Below are 27257 nucleotides of genomic sequence, written 5' to 3' on the forward strand. Positions count from 1 at the left end.
TTGTTGAAAAGGTCTTGAAAATGTTTTTCTCTTGCCTTTTTTTTTAATTAAAAATTTTGATTATGTTAGACTTACTGTTTTTGTTTTAACAGGTAATCAGTAATCTGGAACAGAATACATTTTTAAAGTAACCTATCAAACCCTGCTGAAGTGTGAGGGGCTGCGGTGAATGTTATAGCAACACTTTCCTTCAGGTGCATTAAAAAAAATTGAAAGCAGCTAGAATCAACCTATTCATGCTCCATCCACAAATACATTCTTTCGTGGCTAATGTTGCAAGGTTGAAGATCTCATTCAAAGCCATTAAACCTATTCAGAAATTGTAAACTTATCTAAATTTAATGTTGCTAGTTTAAAATAATATTTAGTGTTGTTTGAAATTAGCATAGATACAGGGTCATTTTTCAGACTTGCAATCAAGCCAATGAATCATTGGGGCAGTCGTGGGCTAGAGGTTAAGGATCCAGCCTCGTGACCGGAAAGTCGCCGGTTCGATCCCCAGAGCCGACAGCACATGACTGAGGTGTCCTTGAGCAAGACACCTAACCCCCAACTGCTCCCTGGGCACTGTGGATTGGGCTGCCCACCGCTCCGGGCAAGTGTGCTCACTGCCCCCTAGTGTGTGTGTGCTCACTATGTGGTGTTTCACTTCACGGATGGGTTAAATGCAGAGGTGAAATTTCCCCACTGTGGGACTAATAAGAGTCACTTAATCTTTAATCTTAATGTTCGTATGTATGCACTAGTGCCTGCATAGGAACAAAATTATCAAACTGTTTTTTGAAGGACGCCAAAGAAGAACCTGGTTCCTTAAGTAACCTTTTAATGAGTCATTATTTAACTCTTAACTGTTGAACTGAGCGTCTCGATGGTGATCCATTCTGAGAATTTGGCGCTGGCCACTTAAACTTGTTCAAGGCCCCAGAGAACTTACTGTAAATTATTAAAAATGTTGGTATGATACTAAAAATAGAGTTTGAATGAAGAAAACTAGATAGAAATCTGATAAAACATGGCTTAAAAATCAATTATTATGCCTATTATTAGATCTGAGAACTCACTGGGCATGGGCCTAATATTCTGATGAAAGCACATGACTAATGGCCCTTAGTCCAACTCTCCCAGCCTGCTTTGCAACTAAAGCAAAACTGAACACAACAGTTCTGTGAGGATAAATGAAAAAAACAGGCTTGCGGGTCAAACTGTAGACCCCACGCTGGCTACGACTCAATAAAAACATTATCCGCTTTTATATAGAGACATTTTAAAGATTCTGGATCTTGCTGGCTGAGTTATGCCTGCAAGATTAGCCTTTCTTTGTCTTTAGCTTTCTCTTGGTAAATTTATCCACCTTGAACACAGAGACTGCTGGAAAGCCCTGCTGCGATCTCATTCAGAACTCAGTTTGTATGAGTAGGAACTTATTGCTTTGTTTAATCAGAGCAACAATAAAATGTGTCTGATAAGTAATGACTTATATTCCTATGCATGTGTTTCTCATGTTCAGTGTTCATGTTCAAAAGCTTTGTGACACAAATGAAATAAAAAGCTACAAATGTTGGGTTTTATTAGACCACAATCTTTACATGTGTCTGTGTGAGGAACCTTTTCAAAGATTAAAGAACGTCCACGTAATGCTAAAGCATCTATACCATTTAAGGTGTTTTCCTAGAACCTAAAGCTAAAACTGGTTAGAAAGCTTTATTTTTAAGAGTGGCTGAAAAGATCACTATATAGTTAAAATATGTGGACACTCATCCTAATTGTTGATTGTTCAAGCCACATCTTGTCAGGCACATTCATTGCTAACAGGTTTATAAAATCAAGCACTTCACCAGTATAATACTTAAATGTGACTTTGAGAAAGGTCCTAAAAAAAGGCTTTGTCAGATTCATGGTCGTAAACCGCAGAGTTGTTTGCAGCTTTGTGCTCTTGAGAGTGTGTAGATTCTACTCTTAACTAAGAATAATTCCCAAATAAGACAACAGTGGTGAATGTCAGAATCTTTGTGAAAACTGCAAGTGGGTTGTTAAAGAAATTTCTTCCTTTAGAATGGTTGATGAATGAGGCCCAATAACTAAACATGGCACCGTCATAGGACGCCACCTTTACCGCAAGTCAGTTTGTGAAACTTCTTCCCTGGTAGATCTGCCCCAGTCAACTGTAACTGATTTTATTGTGAAATGGAAGCAGCTAACAGCAACAACAGCTCAGCCACAAAGTGTTAGGCCACAGAAACACCCAGAGCTGGGCTGCCAAGTGCTGAAGTGCATAAAAATTGCCTTGTTCCTTAGAGTGAAGAACTGCACTTCACTACACTTCAATCTTATGAGCAAAGCTTGAATCAGATGATGTTAAAAAACGTTACCTTAAAGTTCCAATAAACTTAGTTAAAGTTTATTAGAAGAGGGTTTTTCAACTCCATATGAATACTAATTGTTTTGATATGAGATGTCCAGCAAGCTTATGTAGGTGTGATGGTCAAGTGTCCACATACATTTGGCCATACAGTATATGTGCAGTTGTCATTACCAGCCTGAATAGCTACAAAAACCTAGTCTAGTGCACTGAGTTGCTGATTTCTCATTAAGTTGAATGAGTTTAGTAGTGTTCTGTTTAAGCAACAGTAGCTACCGAGGAATGAATTTGTAGGATAGATCAACTAGAATAAATCATGTAGGTCAGAGGTCAGTAATAGGCGGACCCCAGCCCGAGACCAGACCCAGGCGCTGTCATCTGCGACCTATAACTGATAAACTATAGAGAATTATTTAATTTTGACGGGGTTTTGATTATTTTAATCACCGTAGCTTTTCTAGCCTTTGTGGTAGCTTTAGCAGCCCAGGAGACCAATTGCATGCATTGTAAATATCATACGTGATGCTGCTTGGAGAAGAAAGTGAGTCAGAGGGGAGTTATTTCACATGACGTGATCTAAAAAAAGAAAACTGGCAATAAATCGTGTTGAAATGTGACTGACCTGTACTTTATTTGATTCTACATACAGTTGTTGACTGCATACGATGTCGATATAACTACTAGGCTACTTCAGTAAACAGTATATGGCACTAAATCATGATGCAAGCGAGACATTAAGATGTTCTGGACCTTTGCTTCAGGAAATTATCTCTAACTGGATCTTATTGAATTTTAATTAAATGTTTGCGCTAGATCTGTCTGCACTAGATTCAGAGGTCTGGAACAAAAGGCAGTTAGAATTAGTACTACTTCACAGCACATCTCTGTAGCCTAGTTCACCTTTTGCATAATTCAGTCACAGCCTTAAACATACACCCACATCCTGAAACACTCCAACCTGAAATTAATTATATTTGTCATGTTTGTCAGCAGAGTCACAGATGACTTTGAGCCTCTTCCTACTGCCTATGTATGTATGCATGTGTATGTATATGAGTGTGTTTTTATCAGGGCACCAGTTCATGACCTCATATTCCACTGCAGTCATAATGTGTTGTGTCATGTGCCTTCATTCAACCCTGGGCTTTCCAAATAAAAGCCATTCCCTGTCATGATGAAATGTGCAAAAACCTACAGTCTCTAGTGTCATACACGCCTGAAGCAACCGCTGTTACTGTCGTCTATTCCCACACAATTGAGACGAATTGGGGCCAAGTTACTGTAAATGCTCGAATTGCCTCTGAAGGATGTGAAGACTTGCTGAATGCTACTTGCATGGCTGACGCTTACGTGAGCAAACACTAGATGATTAGAACAACTGCGGCTCCAAGTACTGCCATTCAGACGTGTTTTCTAACAGCTTAATGGGATTTGCTTAAGTAATTGATTGTACTTAAGTACATACGAATTGTCAAGGCTTAGGAAACACAGGCCTAACACAGATATAGACTAATACTGTAAACCTTAATGCAGAACTTCTAACCAGTATTGTTTGTTTCTGTTCATCATTAAATATGTGTTATAAATAGGGCTGTTAGGCGATTGTGATTAATCTAATTTTTTTTGTGTAGCTATTCATGATTAATTGCATTTATTACATCAAATTTTACACAAAAGAAAGAAAATTTAATTGTAAAAACAGTCCACGTTGTTATAGCTATATGAGTGGAAAAAATAAGTCCCATCAGAATGTATACATTACTTACAGTAATTCATTGTAATACATTGAAATGCACTGTAGTTACCACAACGAATACCGAGTTGACAAACCTAAACATTGGAAATCATGTGATTTCCATGAAGTGAGCACGGTTTCCTTTTTTCAACACTGCTGTCAAGTGAGAGCAACACTATATGCATGTTAGAATATTTAGGAACATTTGAACATATTGGAGAAAAAAACAACAAAATGTGGCCTGTGTTTAAGCAATAGAACACAAGAGGGAGTAATGTTGTGAAATAACATCTCAGCTGTGATTTGGTCACAGATCATCACAACCGTGATGTTATAGTGATAACACACAACCTTGAGTGCTCTATTGCTTTTATAGAACTGTTAAATATATAAAGTAAAAAATTGGGCGGTTAACGCGTATTTAATGTTTTAATATTCACAATTCCTTCTGCCAAATTATAGTTCCTTAACAAGCAGCTTGGTGCTACATCAGAATAACAAGCTCTGCTCACTCACTGCACAGCCGGCTCCTTACACTAAATTCCCAAACTGTCATCACCACTGAGCAGCTTTTTTTGTTATTATTGTGGCAGTTTTATGGCTCAGCCTACTTTGGTTAGACCCTGAAGATCAGACTACTCGTTTAGCGAATGATATTCGGTTCATTTCTGGCTGATTCCAGGTTGTTTAGGTTTTCCTCTGTCTCAGCTGCCACTGAGAAGCTGCTCAGTGGTGATGACAGTTTGGGAATTTAGTGTCGTCTCATCTTCAGAGTCTGGCCAAATCAGATTGAGCCATAAAACTGCCGCATTAAAAAACACTGGTCAAATGTTAATTTTCTGTTTGTGGCAAAGTAAGAAGTAAAAATGTTCAAATGGCTTGAGCGTCTCCAACAGCTGTCAAACTCGTTGCTTAGCAGCAGCGTATTAGTGGAGCGATACAGTGTGAAAAACCTGTGATGTTATGGCGAAATATCAGCACAGTTAGAACGCTTCTCCAGCTTGCGTGGCTGGAACTAACTGTTGTATAAAAAACAGTTATGGCACATTTAAGTTAAGCTTAACAAGAACATTTAAATTGTTTATGCAATTAGCAGAAAATGCAGTATTTGCAGTTTGTTCACTGTAGAAGATGTCTTATTTTCACCTAGAAAATCAACATTACATTAACTGGGGATGTTCAAACTGTATATGACTGTATATACTATGACTGTAGCTATCATTCAAACAGCTAATGGATTCCTGTCACAGCAGAGTGTCCTGAGGGGAACTGAATCTTTCTGTTGCTTTTGTTAGTTCACTGCTCATTAATTTATTCATAGGTCGGTCTCCACCGTCTGACACAGTCTGCTGAAGGCATTCTTCAGTGCTTATGCTACTGACATTACTGATGTTGCCAGCATCAGCGCTGTTTTGCTTGCTTAAAGCTCAACATTCTTCAGCGTTAAACAAATTCACCACGATAGTACCTGCAAATAACTTGTTTTATCAAATTAACAGTCAGTGGAACTTCTTGCCATTTAAAATGTGTATTTGAGAGAGCTACTGACACAGAGTCATAGTACCAGCACACAAGCAGCTGGGCTTCAGGATGGATCTACAGATGGTTTGATGGGTCAAACTGGGAAAATGTGTTACTGGTGCTAAAAATGTAATGTCTTGTTAAAGCTTTACTTTTAGTGCCTCTGTTTGTAAACACAATATCTACAGTTAAGTTTCTAAAGGTTGATGTCTTGTTTTTGGCATCTCAGCCATGAAAGCAGTTTGTGATTTGTGTGGTCATTGCTCACCATAACGATAGGATTGTGTATTTTTATACTGGTTATTTCTCATGATTTCCCTTTTCCCTTGTCAACCACGTGCCTTTTTTGTTGTTTTGGCTTCTATCTTCTATTCTATCTTTTATTATCCCACCCACCTGTGTTTTTGTCTGTACCCCTGGCCTTGTCATTAGTCCCAGGTGTTTCTTGTTTGATCTCAGCATTTTTATACCTTTGTTGGTTGAAGCTGCATTTGAGTGATGTCGGAAACTGGGGAATACCAATTTATCTCCTGAAACATTAATAGTTTGCATGTAATGGATATTTTTACTGAAACAAACAAATGAATGGTGGTCTTTGACTTTGGCACAGATGTTTAAACATAAATAAGATGTTTTGCCATGTTTCTTACGTGCATCACTGGACCAACTATCAGTTGCTCGACATTATGTGATATATTTTTATCTCTCCCACACACACATACTTTCATTTTTCTCAAAGCGTTCACATTTTACCTGTAGCGACGATGACTCCTGGCACGGGGCTCTTGGTTGTAATGCTGCCGGACAGGTAGGGATTTTCTGACATCTGAAGTTGTAGATGCAGTGAACAAAATGGCTGAACAGAAAAGAAATGACACATAGTCCATTAGCCACGGCGAAGCTATTATGGAGCTGTCCATCAAATCATGCCGACGTGACGCTGTAGATGTTAAACAGGGCTGATCTGATGGGGGGAAAAACACACTAGTGAAAATGAGTAGTATTACAATAGCGTTGCGAACGCTGTGCTTCTGCACAGAATTTCACTTTTATTTTACTTTGAAATACTAGAGCTACTGAAAAGAGCATTACACTGAAGATGTTGCTGTGCACTTTGACTATGCTGCCTCAAACCATCAACTCAGGCATACAGAAAATTCCTTACTTCAATGTCTGGGAACGTTGAATACAAATTCATCTTAAACATATTTTGAAATATCCTTAAAAGGGCCATAGTTTACTTTTTCTTGCAGTCTGTATTTTCTTTGGGATCATAATATATATGTATTATGTAAATGGGCTGTGTTTTGACTGGCTGTTCAGTAAAATGTCTGAAAAACACCTTATAGCTCATTTATTCTGTCCCAGAATCACGGACATGCAGCACACTTCACTATGGAGTGCTGAGATCTAAGCAGCATTCCCTTTATAAAGGTGTTTACCAAGTGCTCATTGAAAAACAAGAACAGGCCCAAACATGAACCAACAGAACCATTTCTAATAATCTTGATTAACAATTTAATATTAATGATCAATTCTGCCTTTTTTTCTTTTGGTCACTCTAAAGCTGGCACATCAAACTGGGGACCTTCTGGGCCAAAGTGCTGCAGACATTAGCCTTTACCACAGCATTTACATCTAACACTCTGAACTCAGAGCATAATAGCCTTGCTAATTAGCTGATGGGGTGAATCTGGTGTGTTCAATAAGGCAATGTGCTGACGTCTGTATTGTTTTGGCCCACGAGGACTGGAGCCTGACTCGTGCTAATTTGGCTAATTAACTACTAGCTTGCCAGTTAGCTTACTTTATTGGCTGATATGAAATGATGCTCTGTACTGTTCTGCACACAGACTCGAAGACGTGTCCACATACACACAAGATCATGTGTAGAATTACACAACGCTTTGTTTTTTCTCAACCAAGTGTGAAAATATGAGCAAAAACACTTGTTCTGTGTCCGCTAGTATAATGCTAAGAGTGTCAGCTTCTTAATTCGCCTTATGTTGAACTCTTCACAAAGTAATCGTTCCAAAAATAGCAGTGAATACATCAGCATACAGCTGAAACGCATGATAGTGTTTGACAACTTCATCTGGAAGAGTAAAGGATTCAGTAAATTGTCATTAGCCTTAGCTGCAAGTGATCCGACACAGACGATCCCTCTCTGGGATTAATACTACTGATAGCAGCTGTACTTGCTGTAGGTAGATGTAAGTAAAATCTTGGGAACATTTTATATTACAGCTTCAAACATAACATAGATTTACTATTATGGCCAATGTTCTGCCTGTCATGTTGTCCACCTGGAATTTTAACAAAAATTTGAATGTGGTCACTAGGTGGACATCTGTAAATGTATTTTTTGTGACTGAATGGTACATTGTGTTGACATATTACAGTAAACTATGTAAGTGTTTCCATTGGTCCCTTATTGACATGATGCTAATGTAAGAAAAAAAAGAAAGTATTTACAGCAAAACATCATGGTTAAATTGGTGGTTTACTTGTAAGTTTATTTGCATTTCTGTATGAAAAACGACTATTTTCTTTCCATCAGAACCCCTGTCACAGCTGTTGCTACTGTCTATGAACTACCATCTTTACAAACACCATTTACACCAGATTCCAAAGTCCACTTGCAAATATTGCAATGCAGTTACAAGGATGCTCATAAAAAAAGCATTCTGGTGTCTCCCAGGCCAAACTATGGTGGCAAAGTGTGACTGTTAATACAAATAAATCCAGTTTAAAGTGCCCTCTGCGAAGACTCCGGCTCTTATTGTGTGTGTTAATTGCCTTTTACACTCATTAGTGACAATGACAGCGGGAGGATTTGGCATTAAAGCCGAAAAGCTTCTCTCCTGGGGCCTCCAACGCAACAAAAAAGACAATTATATCTGTGCACTCTGCGCAGCTAACTGTCGCCTTTCATCTTTTCAATGGCTAGCGTGACATTGTTGTAAGGACAGCAAGGGCGGCAGGATTTAAAGGCGGTAATCAAAAGGGTTATAGGTCCCTAATTAGGGTGTCAGATGAGCCTATCAAAGTTAACCTACAGTATTCGGGAATGACTGTCTTCCTCTCTCTTGCCATTTCTCTCTCTTTGTCCCTCTTCGCCTCACAGCAGTGCTACAACCAAAACGCTAATACCGCTAATCATGAAACTTTGCTAGAACCTCTTAATTGGTCCAAAGCTTTTAGATGTTATTAGCTGTACTATCAGTCCTGGGTTAATAATTGCTTTAAACTTTGTGTGTAGCACTTTCCAAAACCACAGCTAGCCATTTACATTAGCCTTAGCCAGTGTTTACACTGCATTTATGGTTACAGTATTGTTCTGCATAGTGATATCCAGTTTCCCTCATCATCTCTCTCTTTGTCCCTTTAGCTACGCAGAACTATAGCCAAAATGCTAACCTTGGTCATAATGAAAGTTTTCTGGGACCACTTAAAACTCACTGGTCCAAACCAGAATGCTATGCTAGCAGTTCCTTTAAACTGTTGTTTCTGTCCGTTTCGGCTGCATCCAGAAAAGTCTTGTCCTGCCTTGATCTTTATCCCTCGTATCCTCAAAACAACATTACAACCACCATGCTAGTACTGCTAAAACTGAGAGTTCATTACAGCTGTTTCAAGAAGGCTTTCTGTCAGTGTTAGCTACGCTAATGTTCTTGAGTGATCGGCTCACTTAAACTGTTACATGTCCCAAGACTGCTGCCAGGACCCAACTACGTGGATGCACTGGGTTACTGAGTCAACTAAAAAAGCATCCTGCAGCCATGGTAGTGAAATAGAACCATCTGAAAACAGCCACTAGTAAAACTACATTTACCAGAATGCAGGAATGGTAATGCAGAATTCACTCAGTGGTTCTTCACCCATGCAGAATTACAAGAATCACAATTCCCCACCATACTGAGCTAGTTTGAAAGTGTGGCAGGAGGAAACTCTTTACTTTTAGGTCTTAGGTACTTTTCCTGTTTTCTAAATGTATTATGGCAATTTAAAAGCACTTTGTTAGTACATAAACTAATCAGTTGACTGGAGTGCTAGAGTGCCGATTTACTCTCCTATAATGAAGTCTTTCTGGTCACTGCAGCAGATTCTTAAAGCCAGTCAAGCTTGCAGTCCCTTTCCTAACCAAGTTAAATATCATCAAAACTAGCTCCCTGTCCCTGTTAGCTACAACAGCGTTTCTTGGGTGAACTGTTACTTTAAAATGTCTAGCATTTACTGTAACTGCTGCCAGTCATATTTCTAGCATTTACAAGCTAAGTGCTAACACTGCTATAAAAAAAAAAAAGATAGCTGAGACGAGTTAAAGATCATTGTAATTGGTCCAAACTAGCTTTCTGCCATTGTTAGCAATGTTAGCATTCTTGTGTGCCAAGTTACTTTAAATTGTTGTGTCTACTTTCCAAAACTGCTGGCAGCCACGTGAATCCCTCACTGAGTGTGTCTCTGACCTTCTCACACGACAGAACTCGGGAACTTTTTTTGTTGTGAACATCAAACGTTTGATATTGTAGGTCCTCCGATCACTTCAGAGTTCGATCGGAGGGCTAAAGATTCACTCGTTTTTCATGTTTACCAGATCATCCATGCCATCAGTTGCTTCCTGAAACCTGGAAGCGACTGGAAAATCACTGGAAAACCACTTCAAGTTGTGAACATTTGTCACAAATTGTGTACTGTAGGCCCCGCTTTAGTCTCAGCGCTTGATATGGCAGTACTGCTAATAATTAGAGCTCAGTTGGTACCAGTGATGGCCAAAATACCAGTGGGTCCAACCTAGCTTTCATTTAACATTTAAGCTATGCTGACATTCAGGGTTAAACAGTTCTGGTAACTTGTCATAACGTGTGCTGTAGTATTGGATGTCATTACAGCCTATGAAGCATGCTACTTTTGCTAAATACTCTCTAGGTAGCCATCATGGCATCAAATATTAGGACAGCATGACAGTTTCTGGTAATAGCAACCTGACACACAGTATTTTACTGTATGCAATCTGTCATAATTCATATGAGCACATGATACATGAAATGTATATGGTATCCTATGCAGCAGTGCTCAACTCAAGTGTTACCACAGCTCCTTTAAGCTTTTGTGTCTAGCACTTCCCAAAACTACCATCAGCATTTTCCCTTTGCGACTTTTACCTACTGCACCTAGAAGATCACAAAAAATAAAGAGTTGCCTTTTGTTATAGTGTCAAATATTTTATTATTTTTTTTTTGATTATATGCCAGCGATCATGTTATCTTTTATTGAATGCTTGGCAGGAGGAACATTTCTTTGTATGAATCGGGAAGTTAATTATCTGTAAAGTTGTCTTTTGTCTTAATAAAGAACACTTGCAACTTAATGGGAATTTAATGAGAAATAAAACTTTTGAAAAATACGCTGTCACTTCGAGCAAGAGATTCTACTCCCACCTTTACTTACTAAGGAGGGTCACTGCTGATTGCAGATTTTCACCATTTACATGGGAATGACTGCAGTAGCCACCCACAACAACTGGCGACATCATTCATCTGTAGCTTTTAGCAGTGCTTGCTGTCTTTTTATTGCTCATTTATCATGGGTCATTCATTCATTCTCACTCTTTATTTTATGTTTGTGACTTTCATTTTCTTTCTCTTGATTTTTTTTCCTCTGTACTTTCTCTCACCAGCACGCAGTAAATCTCGTTGCCCTCCAGATCAGTAGAGGGCGCCTGCAGCAGCCTCCAGTCTCGGCCCTTGTTGTAGGTGATGTATGTCTTCACCTGGTTCTCCACCTTCCTGTTAGCAATCAGCATGCCTTTAATGCCTGCTACCTGGAGGAAAAGCAGACAGCATTAACCAGAGGAACTAGCATGCACTCCCCTCCCAAAACGGCTCCACACTACTATTACCTGTTGCCTCAGCTAATTATGCCTCTTAATTGCAGTGTGCCGCTTTCAACATCACAGATATATAAACAATATGATTATGCATCACAGCTGCCAATGTTGGAAAATTAGAATCAATTATAAGAAGATTCAATAATGCAGGGGTCATCAGTTCTGGCCAGAGATGCCATGCAAGCTCTCTAATTACTAATTGGTTAAGACCTTCGTGAACTGGGCAGATTGGATTAACTACCAACGTAATGAAGTACTGTCAGTGGAATCACCCAATCGGGTTTTGATTTCCGATGGCTGGGACTGATTTTGTGAGTGGAAAAATGGGACCCTAGACCTCTGATTGATTTTTTTTGATTGAGTAATGGCATTTATGACCTAATGTATATCTAAATAGATAAACATTTTAGCCACAGGCCATGTTTAAATGTTCTGAATCATATAAAATAATAATAATAATTATGGAACAGTTTATCACTGAATCTTTCCTAAATCAAATTGAATCATTATGATGTCACAGATTTATGGCCCTAGTTGACGTCAAGCCATTGCTTCCATTCACTGAACTGCGCTAACTCTGTGCTTAACCACAATGTTTCACTGCTGGAGGCCCCAGAATTGAGTCCAAACTTAGCAGCATTGAGTCATGACAGTAGAGCCGGACAACTCGTTTTTGAAATCACTCCACAGCGGAGGAGGAGCACAAGGAGCGACCAGGTTCCGCCTGGATAAGTGGCACTAATGGGACACGCATTTGACAGTGTGGCACCAGCGCCGGCGGATGGGACGGACACGGCTAATGAGGGGCCCCCTCCTCTGCTGGCTGCTCATGTCAATCACAGCAGTGATTATTTATCGCCTCCGTCCCTCCACTCTGAGCTTCTCGAGGAGGACAGATGGGTGAAGCTTGGTACTGGGTTGCGGCATATCCGTCGCCGTCGTGAAACTGTGTTTCCACGTTAAAAAAAAAGTGTTCTCTGCTGCATCACACTGTGTTCACTAATAGTGTTGGATTTCCATGTTCAGTGAGTGAGGCTCCGACAGGAGGAAAAGCATGGAGACGCTAACCAAAAATAGTCATGTTCTACATTCCACAAGGCACAAAGACTCCAGAACAATCACTCTGACACATGTCTCTTTTGGCTATGCTAACTGAATATTTCACAAAAACGTAAGGTGGCTAATAACAAATGAAAGCTGTTTGAGGCCTTATAAGATCTTCTATATTTAAAAAAAGGGGATTTTGGAAAGGTGCTAAGTGTGTATACGTCCCTAAAGAATCTTTCAATGTGTGGTTCTATAAAGAACTATTTTTGCAATAGAAAACTTCCACATAATCTTACAAATTAAAAGTTTTTTTTAGAACTGTACATCCAAGCCAAGAACCTTTTAGCAAGCTTTTTTAAAAGCATAAGAGTAGGACAGTCAAGCAGCCCATAAAGAAAACTTCAAATTTAAGAGCTTTTAAGATTTTGTTTAATGCAGAGAACACGTCAGAATAAAGCTTTTATACTTGCTTTTGTGTGCTTGTGCATCACTGGGCAATGCTCAAACATTACCAACCAATTAAAACAAGACAAGGAAAGTCAATTCAAATCATGAACTTATAACTTTCCTAAAACTTGCAGAAAAGCCAAAATAATCAGTTCCTCCTACATCAATATACCAATAAATATGAAAAATGTCAAGTCAGGAATCCCCCAACCTTTTGTCTGAAGTCCCAGCGGAAAAGCCTCCGAGCATTTCCAGTAAGCCCAAATGAAGACTGCTGCAGCCTATTAGTGATATGGACATGCTGCTGATTCACTATTGGCAGGGTGAGCCCTCGTCAGGCCAGTGTTGGCAAAGCGTTGGCACTGTGTGTCACGACTGCTGCTTTAATAGAAACGCCTTGGTCAAAACTTGCTAATTGATTGCTATATTTAGCCCCAACGTGAACAGCCACGGATCCATCAGTCCTCAAGCTCTTGAATCCGACTTTGGAGCCTGCTATTAATTTCGAAATGCCCCGTCGTATGCAGCGTTCAATCTTATGCTTAACGCCCACATCTCCATTCCCAGAGGGATGAGAGCTGTTAAAGGAGATTTGAGCCGTAGCAAAGTGAACTGGGAAATTCTGTGATGAAAAAAGAAGCTTTAAATCTGACTGTTAGGACTCCAACTGTCATTGCGGTTTGTCCAATTTACACCCAATTGAGGATAGCAAGGGGACATAGTAGCATTGATCAGAGAGACTAATGGTGAAAGGGACTGATCAGCACTTGAAAAGACTAGGAGGCAGAGAGAGAGGACAGTGCTTTCATTGTATTCTTCTGCTTCTCCAGCTATTGAACTGAGCGTCCTCCTTCTCTGAAGTAAGAATCTGAAGTCTCTCTTCACTCTTTCAGGCTATTACCGCCTTCTAAAGCAAAGCGCACTCACTAAAAGAAGTAGCAGTTGGTCCAAGCTCCATTAATGCAGTTGATGAATGTGGGCACAAATCTTTTCAACCTACACATAAAGGCTGACTTTAAATTGAGGTCAATTTAAGCAATTAAGGTGATACAATTTGAAGCTCATATGGATGAATGTGAGTCTATGAACGTTCCCTTTTGCCAGTTCTGGCAATTTATACCAACTAATTTTACAAGAATCAGCAGATTCTCTAATAAAAACGTCAACTTTCATTTAAACTAATGGATCATTATTTAACCAAGGCTTATTGGGCAGAAAATGATTACATATTCTATTCGTTACGTTTTTGAGCTTTGAGAACTTGGTTTATGTATATATGCACATATACACATACATACATATATATATATATATATATATATATATATATATAATGTGTGTATAAAACAGTGGCCAGTTTTATATGGAATTTTCTCTTTTTGCAAATAATCAATTTCCACTGACTCACACAAAAGCTAATTGTACTAATATGAGCAGCTAATTCCGTAACACACCACACATGCTCCCAACACATTTACAGGTACTTTGAAAAGTCAACTTGGCCAGAAGACATGGGCCATCCTGTACCAGCTGCCTCCATCTCCTAGGCATTGTCCCAGGATAGCAGTAGCCCCCTCCACCTCATCATGGTGGAGATCAGTGTTACCTCACCCATAAGCTCCACAGTACCAGATGATTGGTATCTCCATCCCAGCATGTCCTCTCACATAATCCAGTTCCCCCTGCTTCAAATCAATTCACCGTCTCACTCACCGTCTTACTTTCATTCGCGTTCGCGATGGGGTGGACATAATAGCTGTTGCAGCGGCTTTCAGACCCTGCTGTGCATTCCGATAAGGACGGAAAAATAATGAGCCACCTAGTGTGTGGTGTTGGACCTGTGTGGGCATATGGGTGTGTGGTAGGGCTACACAATGAACAGTATTGTTTGTTAATTGTTATTGAAATGTTGGCTTTGCAGTAGTGATACTGCAGAGGGCTGCAATATGCAAATGAGCATCTAATCAATCAGAATACAATAGCTGTAAATAACTTAGGTCAAAATAATGCAAGTCTTTCACAGCATTATATCAAAGGTTTGCAGTTTTGTCTTTATATATAGTAGTAGTCTGATATTCTACTGATTTATTTTGATGATTAGTCAAGAAATCACTTTTTTTTTTTTAAACGGGTCAAATAATAAAAAAGACATAACTGAACCTCTCCTTGGATCACCACCTTATCGTGGTGGAGGGGTTTGCGTGCTTGAATGATCTTAGGAGCTATGTTGTCTGGAGCAAAAGCTCCTGGTAGGGTCTCCCATGGCAAACTGGTCCTAGGTGACAGGTCAGACAAAGTGTGATCCATAATAACCCCTATGAAGACACAAAAACAGGACTTGTGTACCCTGCCCGGAACAGGGTTACCGGGGCCCCACCCTGGAGCCAGGCCTGGGGGAGGGGCTCGCCAGCGAGCGTCTGGTGGCCGGGCATTTACTCATGGTGCCCGGCCGGGCCCAGCCCGAAGGAGTTACATGAGTCCCCCCTCCCATCGACCCACCACCAATGGGAGGGGCAGTAGTAGGGGTTCGGTGCGCTGTGGATCGGGCAGTGTCCGAAGGCGTGGGCCTTGGCGTTCTGATCCTCGGTTGCTGAAACTGGCTTTTGGAACTTGGAACGTTACCTCACTGGCGGGGAAGGAGCCTGAGTTGGTGCGCGAGGTTGAGAGATACCGGCTAGATATAGTCGGGCTCACCTCAACACACAGGGTCCAATCTCCTTGAGAGGGGCTGGACTTTATTCTTTTCTGGAGTTGCCCATGGTGAGAGGCAGCGGGCAGGTGTGGGCTTTCTCATAGCCCCTCGACTCGGTGCCTGTATGTTGGGGTTTTCTCCAGTGGACGAGAGGGTAGCTTCCCTACGCCTTTCGGTTGGGGAACGGGTCCTGACTGTTGTCTGTGCTTATGCACCGAACAGCAGTTCAGAGTACCCAGCCTTCTTAGAGTCCTTGGGAAGGGTGCTTGAAAGTGCTCCTCCTGGAGACTCTATAGTCCTACTGGGGGACTTCATTGCTCACGTGGGCAATGACAGTGAGACCTGGAGGGATGTGATTGGGAGGAATGGCCTCTCTGATCTGAACCTGAGTGGTGTCCAGTTTTTGGACTTCTGCGCAAACCACATCCATTTGTCCATCACAAACACCATCTTTGAACACAAGGATGTCCATAAGTGCACATGGCACCAGGACACCCTAGGCCGCAGTTCAATGATTGACTTTGTAGTCGTGTCATCGGACTTGCGGCCATGTGTATTGGACACTCGGGTAAAGAGAGGAGCTGAGCTGTCAACTGATCACCACCTGGTGGTGAGTTGGATCAGGTGGTGGGGGAAGATGCCGGTCAGACCAGGCAAGCCCAAACGCATAGTGAGGGTTTGCTGGGAAAGTCTAGCAGAAGAACCTGTCAGATTGATCTTTAACTCACACCTCCATCAGAACTTTGACCAGATATCGGGGGAGGTGGGGGACATTGACTCAGAATGGGCCATGTTCCGTTCCTCCATTGCTGAAGCGGCTGACTGTAGCTGTGGCCGTAAGGTAGTTGGTGCCTGTCGGGGCGGTAATCCTCAAACCCGGTGGTGGACACCCCAGGTGAGAGATGCCGTCAAGCTGAAGAAGGAGTCCTACCGGGCATGGTTGGCCTGTGGGACACCAGAGGCAGCTGGCAGGTATCGACAGGCCAAGCGATCTGTGGCTTCAGTTGTTGCCAAGGCAAAAACCTGTGTATGGGAGGAGTTTGGTGAGGCCTTGGAAACTGACTTTAAGTCGGCTCCGAAAAGATTCTGGCAAACCGTCAGGCGACTCAGAAGGGGAAAGCAGTGTGCCACTAGCACTGTATATAGTGGAGATGGTGTGCTGCTGACTTCGACTGAAGACGTCATTGGGCGGTGGAAGGAATACTTTGAGGACCTTCTCAATCCCACCGACACATTCTCCAGTGAGGAGGCTGAGTCTGGGGACATGGGAATAGGCTTGTCCATTACTGAGACCGAAGTCGCTAAGGTAGTTAAGAAGCTCCTTGGTGGCAAGGCTCCAGGGGTGGATGAGATCCGCCCTGAGTTCCTCAAGGCTCTGGATGTTGTGGGGCTGTCTTGGCTGACACGCCTTTTCAACATTGCGTGGATATCGGGGGCGGTGCCACTGGATTGGCAGACTGGGGTGGTGGTGCCTCTTTTTAAAAAAAGGGGACCGGAGGGTGTGTTCCAACTACAGGGGAATCACACTCCTCAGCCTCCCTGGCAAGGTCTATGCAGGGGTACTGGAGAAGAGAGTCCGGCTTATAGTCGAACCTCGGATCCAGGAGGAACAGTGCGGGTTCCGCCCTGGTCGTGGAACACTGGACCAACTCTTCACCCTCTCCAGGATTCTGGAGGGTTCATGGGAGTTTGCCCAACCAGTCCACATGTGCTTTGTGGATCTGGAGAAGGCATTTGACTGTGTTCCCCGGGGTATTCTGTGGGAGGTGCTTCGGGAGTACGGGGTACATGGCTCTTTGCTACGAGCCATTCAGGCCCTGTACAAACAAAGCTGGAGTTTGGTTCGCATAGCCGGCAGTAAGTCAGACTCGTTCCCAGTGAGAGTTGGACTCCGTCAGGGCTGCCCTTTGTCACCGATTCTATTCATAATTTTTATGGATAGAATTTCTAGGCGCAGTCAAGGGATGGAGGGTGTCCGGTTTGGTGACCTCAGGGTCACATCGCTGCTGTTTGCAGATGATGTGGTCCTATTGGGGACATCAGGCCGCGAACTTCAGCTTTCGCTGGATGGTTTGCAGCCGAGTGTGAAGCGGCTGGGATGAGAATCAGTACCTCTAAATCCGAGACCATGGTTCTCAGGCGGAAAAGGGTGGAGAGCCCTCTCTGGGTCGGGGATAGGCTCTTGCCTCAAGTGGAGGAGTTCAAGTATCTCGGGGTCTTGTTCACGAGTGATGGTACAAGGGAGCGGGAGATTGACAGGCGGATTGGTGCTGGGTCAGCAGTGATGCGGGCTCTTTACCGGTCTGTTGTGGTAAAGAAAGAGCTGAGCCATAAGGCAAGGCTCTCGATTTACCAGTCGATCTACGTTCCCACCCTCACCTATGGTCAGCTTTGGGTCATGACCGAAAGAATAAGATCGCGAATACAAGCGGCCGAAATGAGTTTCCTCCACAGGGTGTCTGGACTCTCCCTTAGAGATAGGGTGAGAATTTCAGTCATCCGGGAGGGACTCGGAGTAGAGCCGCTGCTTCTTCACGTCGAGAGGAGCCAACTGAGGTGGTTCGGGCATCTGGTTAGGATGCCTCCTGGACGCCTCCCTTGGGAGGTGTCACAGGCGAGTCCACCTGGGAGGAGACCCCGGGGAAGACCCAGGACACGCTGGCGCGACTATATCGCCCAGCTGGCCTGGGAGCGCCTCGGAATCCCCCTTGGAGAGCTGGTGGAAGTGGCTGGGGAAAGGGAGGTCTGGGCTTCATTGCTTAGGATGCTGCCCCCGCGACCCGAACCCCGGACAAGCGGAAGATAATGGATGGATGGATGGATGGATGGACATAACTGAACATCTTCCAGATATTCTAAATACTTTATCAGAATGGGTCTTATAAGAAACACCAGTAGGAGAATTTAAAATATCTATTTTCCAGGGGGAAGCCAAGGGATAGCCAGGGATGGCCCCTCTGGCTACCCCAGTTAAATAAAATGAGACGGTCAGCCAGCCACTTTTTCTCTCAAAATGAACAGGGCCCTTTTTGATGAGTTTTAAATGTGTAGTATGCCATGGTGTAAAACGAGTGTAAACTTAGAATTATCCCTGGAAGGCAGTGCAGTTTGATTGCATCTTTAATTTTATAAAATGGCTTTAAAACAGCTGTCTGATTGCACTTATGTGCTCCCCCCCCCTTTTTTTTTGCTTGTGCTTTCAGTTGACCTCATATGGCAGCATTAGCACCAACTTCAAAACACTGCGGCTGTGTCCTACACTGCGTACTACAGCTCTAAATGGATTCTAAAAAATAGTGCGCTGCCATTCGAAGTGCATTCATTAATGTAGTATATAAAGCACAGAAGTGCATGGTTCAAGAAGAAGCCTATTTAGCTTAAATTGCTGGAGACTTTGAGGTACACGGCACTATTTGGCAAGAAATATCATAAATGTCCACATTATAGAAGCAATGCAGTTTGATACTCATATCAAGATGACATGATTTGAGAGTTTAAGCTTCATGGCATTTTAAGTTAGAGGTGTACTAAAGATTTACTTGGCAATCTACCTGAATTCCTTCTAAACACACTGACCACTGTGGTTCACGTGGCTTTCCATTCCGTTCCACCTTAAATGGTGCAGCAGTTGCAGTCTGCCACCTGTTCAAATGCCTGCAAATGCATCTTGATTTAAGGTGGAACGAAAAATTTGTTTGATCTCGTGAAGAAGAAGCTAGGTTCAGCTTTGCCGCGGTGACTGTAGTCATTCCGGGTTGAAAGAAATTTCCTCAGTAATCCGATATCTTAAATAGAATCAAAGACCCACGTGTACCTGAAAATAAAATATTTCAAACAGAAATAAAAAAAAAAAAACCTGCCATTTATGTTGCCATGGTTACAGTCACTGCATGACCTTAAACGCACAGATGAGGCAGACAAGTGAAGCTTTTACCTCCATCTAAACACGTTTTCAAATATGACTTTAGTTAATAATCATCAGCTCACATGGCTTTAGGATTATTGATAACCAGATGGAAAAATGAAGGTAAAGTACATAGTTTTCTCTTTCTAAGTTGAGTAATTGTAATGGCCCAGCTAGTAATGGAATAATAACCTTAATATTTAGTTATCTAAGCTCAGATTTGTGAGGCAAGTTGTGATCTCTTGACAAGAACATCTGAGAACAACCATGGCAAATTTTGGGCTGAATGTGGGTGGGAATGTAGACTTATCATGGTGGGAACAAACCAATTTCCAAAATAAATCCAATGCCTTATGAACTCAGAGCATAAAGTAGGGAGCGATGGTGTGCTCATCAACTGGCGGACAGCAAGCTTGTCATCAGCCCACGAATGTAGCATAAGATAACGTATAAGTAGCTTGTTTTGCTTGTGTTATCTATTGCTCCCAAGGTAAGAAAGACCACAGACTAGTGGCATTTAGGGGTGTTTTTTGGAGGGGGTGACAATCCAGCACCAAAGGTTTCACATGTTGTATTCAGATGTGTAATCTCAATTAAGAACTCCTACCTCATACAAGTCGATCATGCTGTTGCCCCCCAGACCTCGTGTAGTTTTGACATTTTCCAAGGCCAGGGTGAAGTAGACCCCTCGCGGGTCAGAAATGTACAAGTTGTAGGTGTCGTTCTGGTTCCACTCCTGCACTGCTGCGAAGACCTGACCCTGATCCGTGCTGAGAATGTGCATGTCCTACACAGAAGGCAGAGAGAACGAAAGAAACGGAAAGAGAGACAAAGACGGAGAAAGAGACAGAGATCATTAGCAAGCTATCCTGCTGAGGACTCAGCAGGCATTCACTATAGGACTCCAGCTGATTAACATAAAGCTTTGTCTAGCATGTGTTTTAATGGACATCCAACTGACCGCGAGAAGCTCACAGACCCCGAATAGGAAAGGGAAGATAATTTGCTACCTGCTAGTGTGTTAAAATGCAGTTCAGAAAGAACTGTTGCACATATACACAGCAACAATGATGCTTTGAAAATTAATGCAGCAAAATAAATGTATTGAGACTGGAATGTTAGAATTAATTAGGATAATATTCCAAACAGTATGCTTTGTTTTTGTCTATATTCTCCTGATATAACAGTTCCATCACATTTGCATTCAGTCTGTTTTTAGATTGAATTGTGATGAAATATGACATTTCCTGATGCATTGAACTGTTTCCTAAGAATTGCAATTAAAATTATCCATTGGCTGTAACCAAAACGAATGTATACTCCATTGTGTAGTTCATTGCTATTTAGTTTACTAAAAAGTGATGAAGCACATGAATTCATAAATTAATCCAGACACATTTTCATCATCAACTGGCATTGATTCACAGAGGCATAAACAAACCAGCATTACTTTGCTTGAATGAGGCTGAAGTTGGCGCTTTATTTATAGCCTTATGCATAAGCATAACGTTTTTTAAAAGTGCTCAGCTGCGCATTTAATTCTTGGTCCATGATACAGAATGATACAAAAGTCAGTTAGTTAATTTCTATTTAAAATGGCCATTAAAGACGAGACACATTTCTGAGGAGATTAGATGAGAGGCCACTTGCAAAGTCAAAAGAAACCAGGAATTCTAAAGATATTCAGAAGATATAGAGGAAATGGGACCCCTAACAAGACCTGGTGTACCACCATACCTGTCACCAGCAGATTAAAGCAGTTAAAGCTTTCATCTTTGAGAGAGAGGAGAGAATCAAGCTCCACTTTTGTTTCAGATCTGAGAAAAACAACAGGTGTTTCTGTCCATCCTTCCACTGTGAGAAGAACGCAACACAATGGGGCTGAAAGGATGTCCAGCAGACCCCAATCCATTTACATTTACATTTATGGCATTTGGCTGACGCTCTTATCCAGAGCGACTTACAATTTGATCATTTTACACAAGTAGGCGAAGGCAGTGTTAGGAGTCTTGCCCAAGGACTCTTATTGGTATAGTGTAGGGCATAGGTCCCCAATAGGCGGCCCGCGGGCCTAATATGGACCGCGAGGGGCAAACTGTTGGCCCGCCGCCAAACACATACGCATGCGTATTTAACATACTGGCGGCTAAAATACGAGAGCAGAGCAGTACAGGCAACGCCTGATGAGCTACCTCTGTGGAACACAGCATAAGTAAGTCCTGCTTGCACAAAACCATGGCCAGTGCGAAAAAACGTAAAGTTGACAGCGAAAATAGACAGTTCAGTTCCGTCTGGACCGACGAATTTTGTTTTATTTTACCAGACCGTGCCAATGCTAAGCCAACTTGCTTGCTATGCTCTCAAACAGTTGCTGTCTGCAAGGTGGCTAACATCAAGCGGCACTTTGAAACACGCCACAGCAATTTCAATGAGAACTTACCAGCAAAATCAGAGATTCGAAGACAAAAGATTGCAAGCTTGATTGCCTCCTACAATCATTCTGTTACTACTGTCCATAAGACAACATCTGCACAGGAAAACGCAGGCAATTAGGTAACATTATGCAACTAATGCGCTGGCCCTTGCTTTTGTGCTGTTGGCTAAATGCGGCCCTTAAGAAAATGTAATTGGGGACCCCTGGTGTAGGGTGTTTACCCAGGTGGGGATTGAACCCTAGTCTACAGCGTAGAAGGCAGAGGTGTTACCCACTACACTATCCAACCACAATCCAATCCCATTGAATGTGGGTTTGTTTGGATGGTCAAAAGCAGAAAATGCAACCCACTTCTAAGGCTGAACTTGAGGTGTGGAAAATGACTGAAGCACTGAAGGCAGGTCAGGTTATGTGTTTTCTGCTTTGTGCCGATCCTGAACAATAAATAACTTGTCCTGAATGGCTGTTAACTTAACTGACATGGAAATGAAACAAATGAAAGTGTGATCTCTGAGTTTGTCACAGTACTGCACAATAGTTACCATTTAGTGTTTCCTATGTGATGATATAGTAGGCAGTAAACGCACAAGAGCAACTGATCCTCAAATAACATTAACATACCATTCCTCTGTCTATTGCTTAGTAACAAGACACTCGCAGATGACACGGTTTACCAGAATTGACATCTGAGGTCAGAAATGAATGCATCCTTCATTCACTCATATTAGAAATTCCCCATTCATGAGCCATATTGTTTCCTTACTTTAGGCAGAGAGTATTTGGGTATTTTGATGCGCGCAAAAGGTTCCCTCTGGTAAGACACGTAGTAAGAGGCCCGGCCAGCCATGGTGACCTATGGGAGAAAAGAGACAGATGTCATAAATCAACCATTCGACCTCTCTCCTCTCTTACCTTATCTGAAAGAGTAGAGACCTCATACTCAACACTAAGCGTCATCAGTGCACGACTGCAATAAGGAGTATGTACTGGAGCACACCTGTCTGTGAAACTACTACTGAATTAATGAATTCACACATTTAACTATTATTATATTATTATTTTTTAATCCCAATGCTTCAGTTTTTTGGGGGGGAATTCCTTCAACATCGCTTTATAATTGTATAGCATAACAGTATATAAACACAGTATAACAAATAAAGATGAGTTAGTGTAGTTAGCATAGTCGCAAATACAAACCCAATGATTTTGAAAGTAAAGTTTAACTACATTATACATTATTATTCAGTTCTTACTGTTATTCCATAAATTTGGGCCGTTATAGATACTCTTAGAGATGTACCGATATTGAATTTTTTATCAGATAATTGTAATCGACATTTAACACCTTGTTATGAATGACAGTACAACAATTATTTTTATAAAACCAGCTCCAAAATGGGACAGACGGGTAGAAAAATTACAAAGAAAAACAGAAAACCATGATTGGATCTGTTTTAATACATTGTTATGAATATGTACTTTTTTCTTCCTCCACATAACGTATTTAAGGTACAAATGGGACCTTAAAACCACTGTTGCACCTTTGAGGGTACATTTATGCTGTTTGTACCTTGATGAATGAAAAACGCACCTGAACAGAACCTTTAATTCTAACAGTATTAGAATATATCAGCAGCTGATATATTGTGTGTGTACCTTTGCCTTGTACCTTTCCCTCAACTGCTCATTACAACGCTGCACACCAAGGGATTCTATTCCGCACCAGAAGCCTGAGATTTTTTCAGAACAACCTGTAAAGACGAACCTCCTGGCTGGCTCTCCAAATATTCTGGTTCTCTCTGATCTGTCAAAGCTCTTTGCACTAGCGAGCCTATGATAAATATGGTGGACAGATCAATAATGTCATTATTCTTTGTCAGGAGAAATCTTTAGCTTTCTATAGCAGCACCTCTGGCCTTGCTCTCATTACAGGGGGGCAAAGGCTGGAAAACATGGACTTGTTAGTTGGTGAACCCACTGTATAGAAAAACCTGTCAAGCTGTTTTCATGACGGAGACTAAAAAAATGGGAGAATGTAACACAAGCTGCTCTAAGGCTCAGTCCAGTGCCTGTAATTCATTCCAACCCCTCCATCTCCTCATATTTTTAATTAAAGTCAAATGTCTACCCAACAAGCTGTGGGTGAACTGGAAGTTTAAAATGAACCTGTGATTATGTGACAGAACTGATTAGCGCTGTTAGCAAGAGTACTAACAGCACACAATTCAGAGAGAGAGGGAGGGGAGGGGGGGGGGGCATGAAACTACAAGCTTACTCTAACAGCATGCCTTCCAAAATGGTCTTTCATGCAATAGTTGAAGGAAGTAAAAAAAAAAAAAAAAAAGGAGATCAATGGTTTTCGTAAGCCGATAAATTTCATGAGAATTTGGGGCGTTCGATTTCTTTCTCTCTCTCTCTCTCTCTCTCTCTCTCTCTCTCTCTCTCTCTCTCTCTCTCTCTCTTTCTTTCTCTCTCTCTCTCTCTCTCTCTCTCCGAATCCTTTCCTCCGCAATCTGGTGCAATAAAACGTCGAGGTCAGTCATCCAGGAAATGTTTTTGCACTTGAAACGAAAGACTTTCAGGCTGTGAAAGTGTAGAACTGTGTGTTCCAACTCTCTATATAGTCTTAAACCACAACGCTGCCAAACAGAGTAGCATGTTCTCCATTGAAGAACCGTTTTGGTTCCCTACAGTAGATGTGTGAGTATGAAGAACCTTTTTAAACTTTAAAGAATGTACAGTGACACTTTATGTTCAGCGGACATTTTACATGAAACAAACACTCAATAGACTCTCACTAACATGGCAAAACACATGGGGGTTAGGATTAGGTTTTGGGTTGAGGTTAAGGTTAGAGTTAGCATTAGGGTTGGGGTTAGGATTAGGTTTTGGGTTGAGGATAAGGTTAGGGTTAGGTTTTGGGTTGAGATTAAGGTTAGAATTAGGATAGGGGGTTGACAAAAATAAAAAATAAATAAATAAAAAAATCCATTGTTTTATTACTATATTAAGAAAACCCTGTGCACTGCTTTTCTAAAACACTGGTCATTTTCTAGAACAAAATCTAGTAGACGTCCAGCTTTGAACAATATATTAGCAAATACTTCTGTAAGATCCTTGAAAAGTCAGAAAATAATGTTAATAAGGAATGTAAAGTTTCATGCTTTGGAGAATGCTGGAAATCCATAAGCTTAGCTTTTTGGTGCTAAATGAAGAGAAAAGATGATTTTAAGAAACTTGGACTTAATAATCAGCCTCAGCACTATATTAGCCAGTAAGATTTTAGAAAACATGCAGAGTTATGTGCATGTTGACATTAGACATATTTGGATATTCTGGTTAGGCTTTACGAGAAACAAGCTTTTCACAACATAGTTGCATCTGTTGTGGGCAGACCCTAGTCCTTCATAGCTGATAACCTTTGGGAAGTTTACGCACAAGATTACGTAAACTGACTCAACATGCATTTCTATTGCGTTTATTACAGTTTTTTGATGCAGTTCATCCAAGAAATTCTGAAATGACCAATGCTGCCATTTCTGCCTGTAGTGCCTTGCCTTAGACAAATATGCACATGTAGCTCAAGACTGAAAACTACAACTTGCAAAGGAATCTTCAGAGAGAAGTTAAAATATTGCCGGTGGTGAACGACCCAAATAATTGTCCCTGTATCCCCAGCTTGAATTTAAATCGCATGCATCCTCATTTGCACAATGTCACAGTAAATCAAGCTCAGGCAAAAGAGGGGAAATTAAAACATCCCTAAAAATTGCATTGCATTACTTTCAAATTCAGCCCATTACCATTTCAGATTCACTCCGGCGCAAACGATGATTAATCTGGAGCGCTGGTCAGCCCTGAATAGACACACATACACTTACACACACCTACACCCTCTTGATTCTCTGCACTGGCTCTTCGTCTCCCATGGTCAAGGCCTCAGGTACTTCAGCAGTCTGAATAACTCCAGACTAACATTTGTGTGCATAAAGCTGGATATCGGTTTAGGTTAACCAATATAAAGTCACATTTCTGCTGTTTTTCAGCACAAATCAACAAGACAGATCTCACCCTACCCACAATATCTGTCCTCCCTCATTCTCATATTTGCATCCTGCATCTGTTTCCTCTGCAATACTGATATCAGAGAAGGCTACAATATGCAAATGAGTGCTCTAACCAGTCATATATCTTTGTGCATTGTGAGCATCCTGCCAAGTCATAGTTCCAGGTGAGTCTCTCATGAGTCAAGATGTTTATGGAATCTGACCAAAGTTAATTATTCTGGTTAGACAGAATGCAGGCCAGTCTTCCATACAATCATATTACGGTTGCATCAATGTGCTTTTAATATATTGCATGTCATACCACAATCACAATGTGTACTAATATACATTGTCTTGTCTAACACACTAACAGCAGGCCATGTAGGAGGAGAACAGAGTGAAGGGACATAGCACCTCCACACTTTATTCCCCGCAGGTTCACCCCAACACCACGTGTATAATATAGATGTGTGGGGGTGAAGAATGTGAAGTCACTGAAAATGTGTTATTTTATATGTTCTTTTCAGAAAATGAGCAAAGACCAAGGAATCTGAGGTTGAAATAATAATAAATTGCACCAATAAATCAATATTTGGTAAATATTGAAAACAGATCCCACAGACCCCAACACCACACAAGGGTTAATGGTGTGATACCCCAATACTGTTACACTTATTTCTAGGAACACAGCGATGGAAACTGTGGGCCAGTGCCAACATTGAAACATTTTCATGTGCGTATCGGCTGATACCAATGCCGACACATACTGTAAATACTTGAAATGTTTATAACTGTCTTTAAATATAAATTATTTCTGCAGGGTTAAAATTGCAGTAAAATGAATAAAATGCAGACTTTTAGCACCATAACCCAGCATGGCCTAAACATTCTGTTCTTCTGGAGCGCCATACAAACATCAAATGTCTGTCTGAAATGTTTAGATTTAACTGATATTTGTCTACTGTTAGTTATTTGTGTTGGTTTTAAGTAATTATTAGCCAAGAGTATTATTCCAGTATTGATTTTTTAGCAGTTGTCTGCCAGTAATTTTATTCCAGTCTTACTGTTCTTCTTTGTTAATGATCTGTAAAGAACCTTATATGTCAAAGATGAAAATTCATAGATTTTACTGTCACACATTACCTTTTTGAAGAAAAACATGCATGAACGAGAACATTAGTT

General features: G+C 41.3%; 1 protein-coding gene across 1 annotated transcript in view; it reads right to left on the reverse strand.

The window, feature by feature from the left end:
* Positions 1-27257, reverse strand: part of sorcs3 (sortilin related VPS10 domain containing receptor 3) — a 424538-nt gene that overhangs the window by 75494 nt on the left and 321787 nt on the right. The window contains exons 8-11 of the mRNA XM_017724487.2: positions 22793-22882; positions 20203-20382; positions 11293-11439; positions 6369-6471 (exon numbers count right to left, since the gene is read on the reverse strand). Of these exons, the coding sequence (XP_017579976.1) occupies positions 6369-6471; positions 11293-11439; positions 20203-20382; positions 22793-22882 (520 nt within the window). The remainder of the gene's footprint in view (positions 1-6368; positions 6472-11292; positions 11440-20202; positions 20383-22792; positions 22883-27257) is intronic.

This window comes from Pygocentrus nattereri, chromosome 12 (assembly GCF_015220715.1).
Source record: "Pygocentrus nattereri isolate fPygNat1 chromosome 12, fPygNat1.pri, whole genome shotgun sequence".
Taxonomy (NCBI): domain Eukaryota; kingdom Metazoa; phylum Chordata; class Actinopteri; order Characiformes; family Serrasalmidae; genus Pygocentrus; species Pygocentrus nattereri.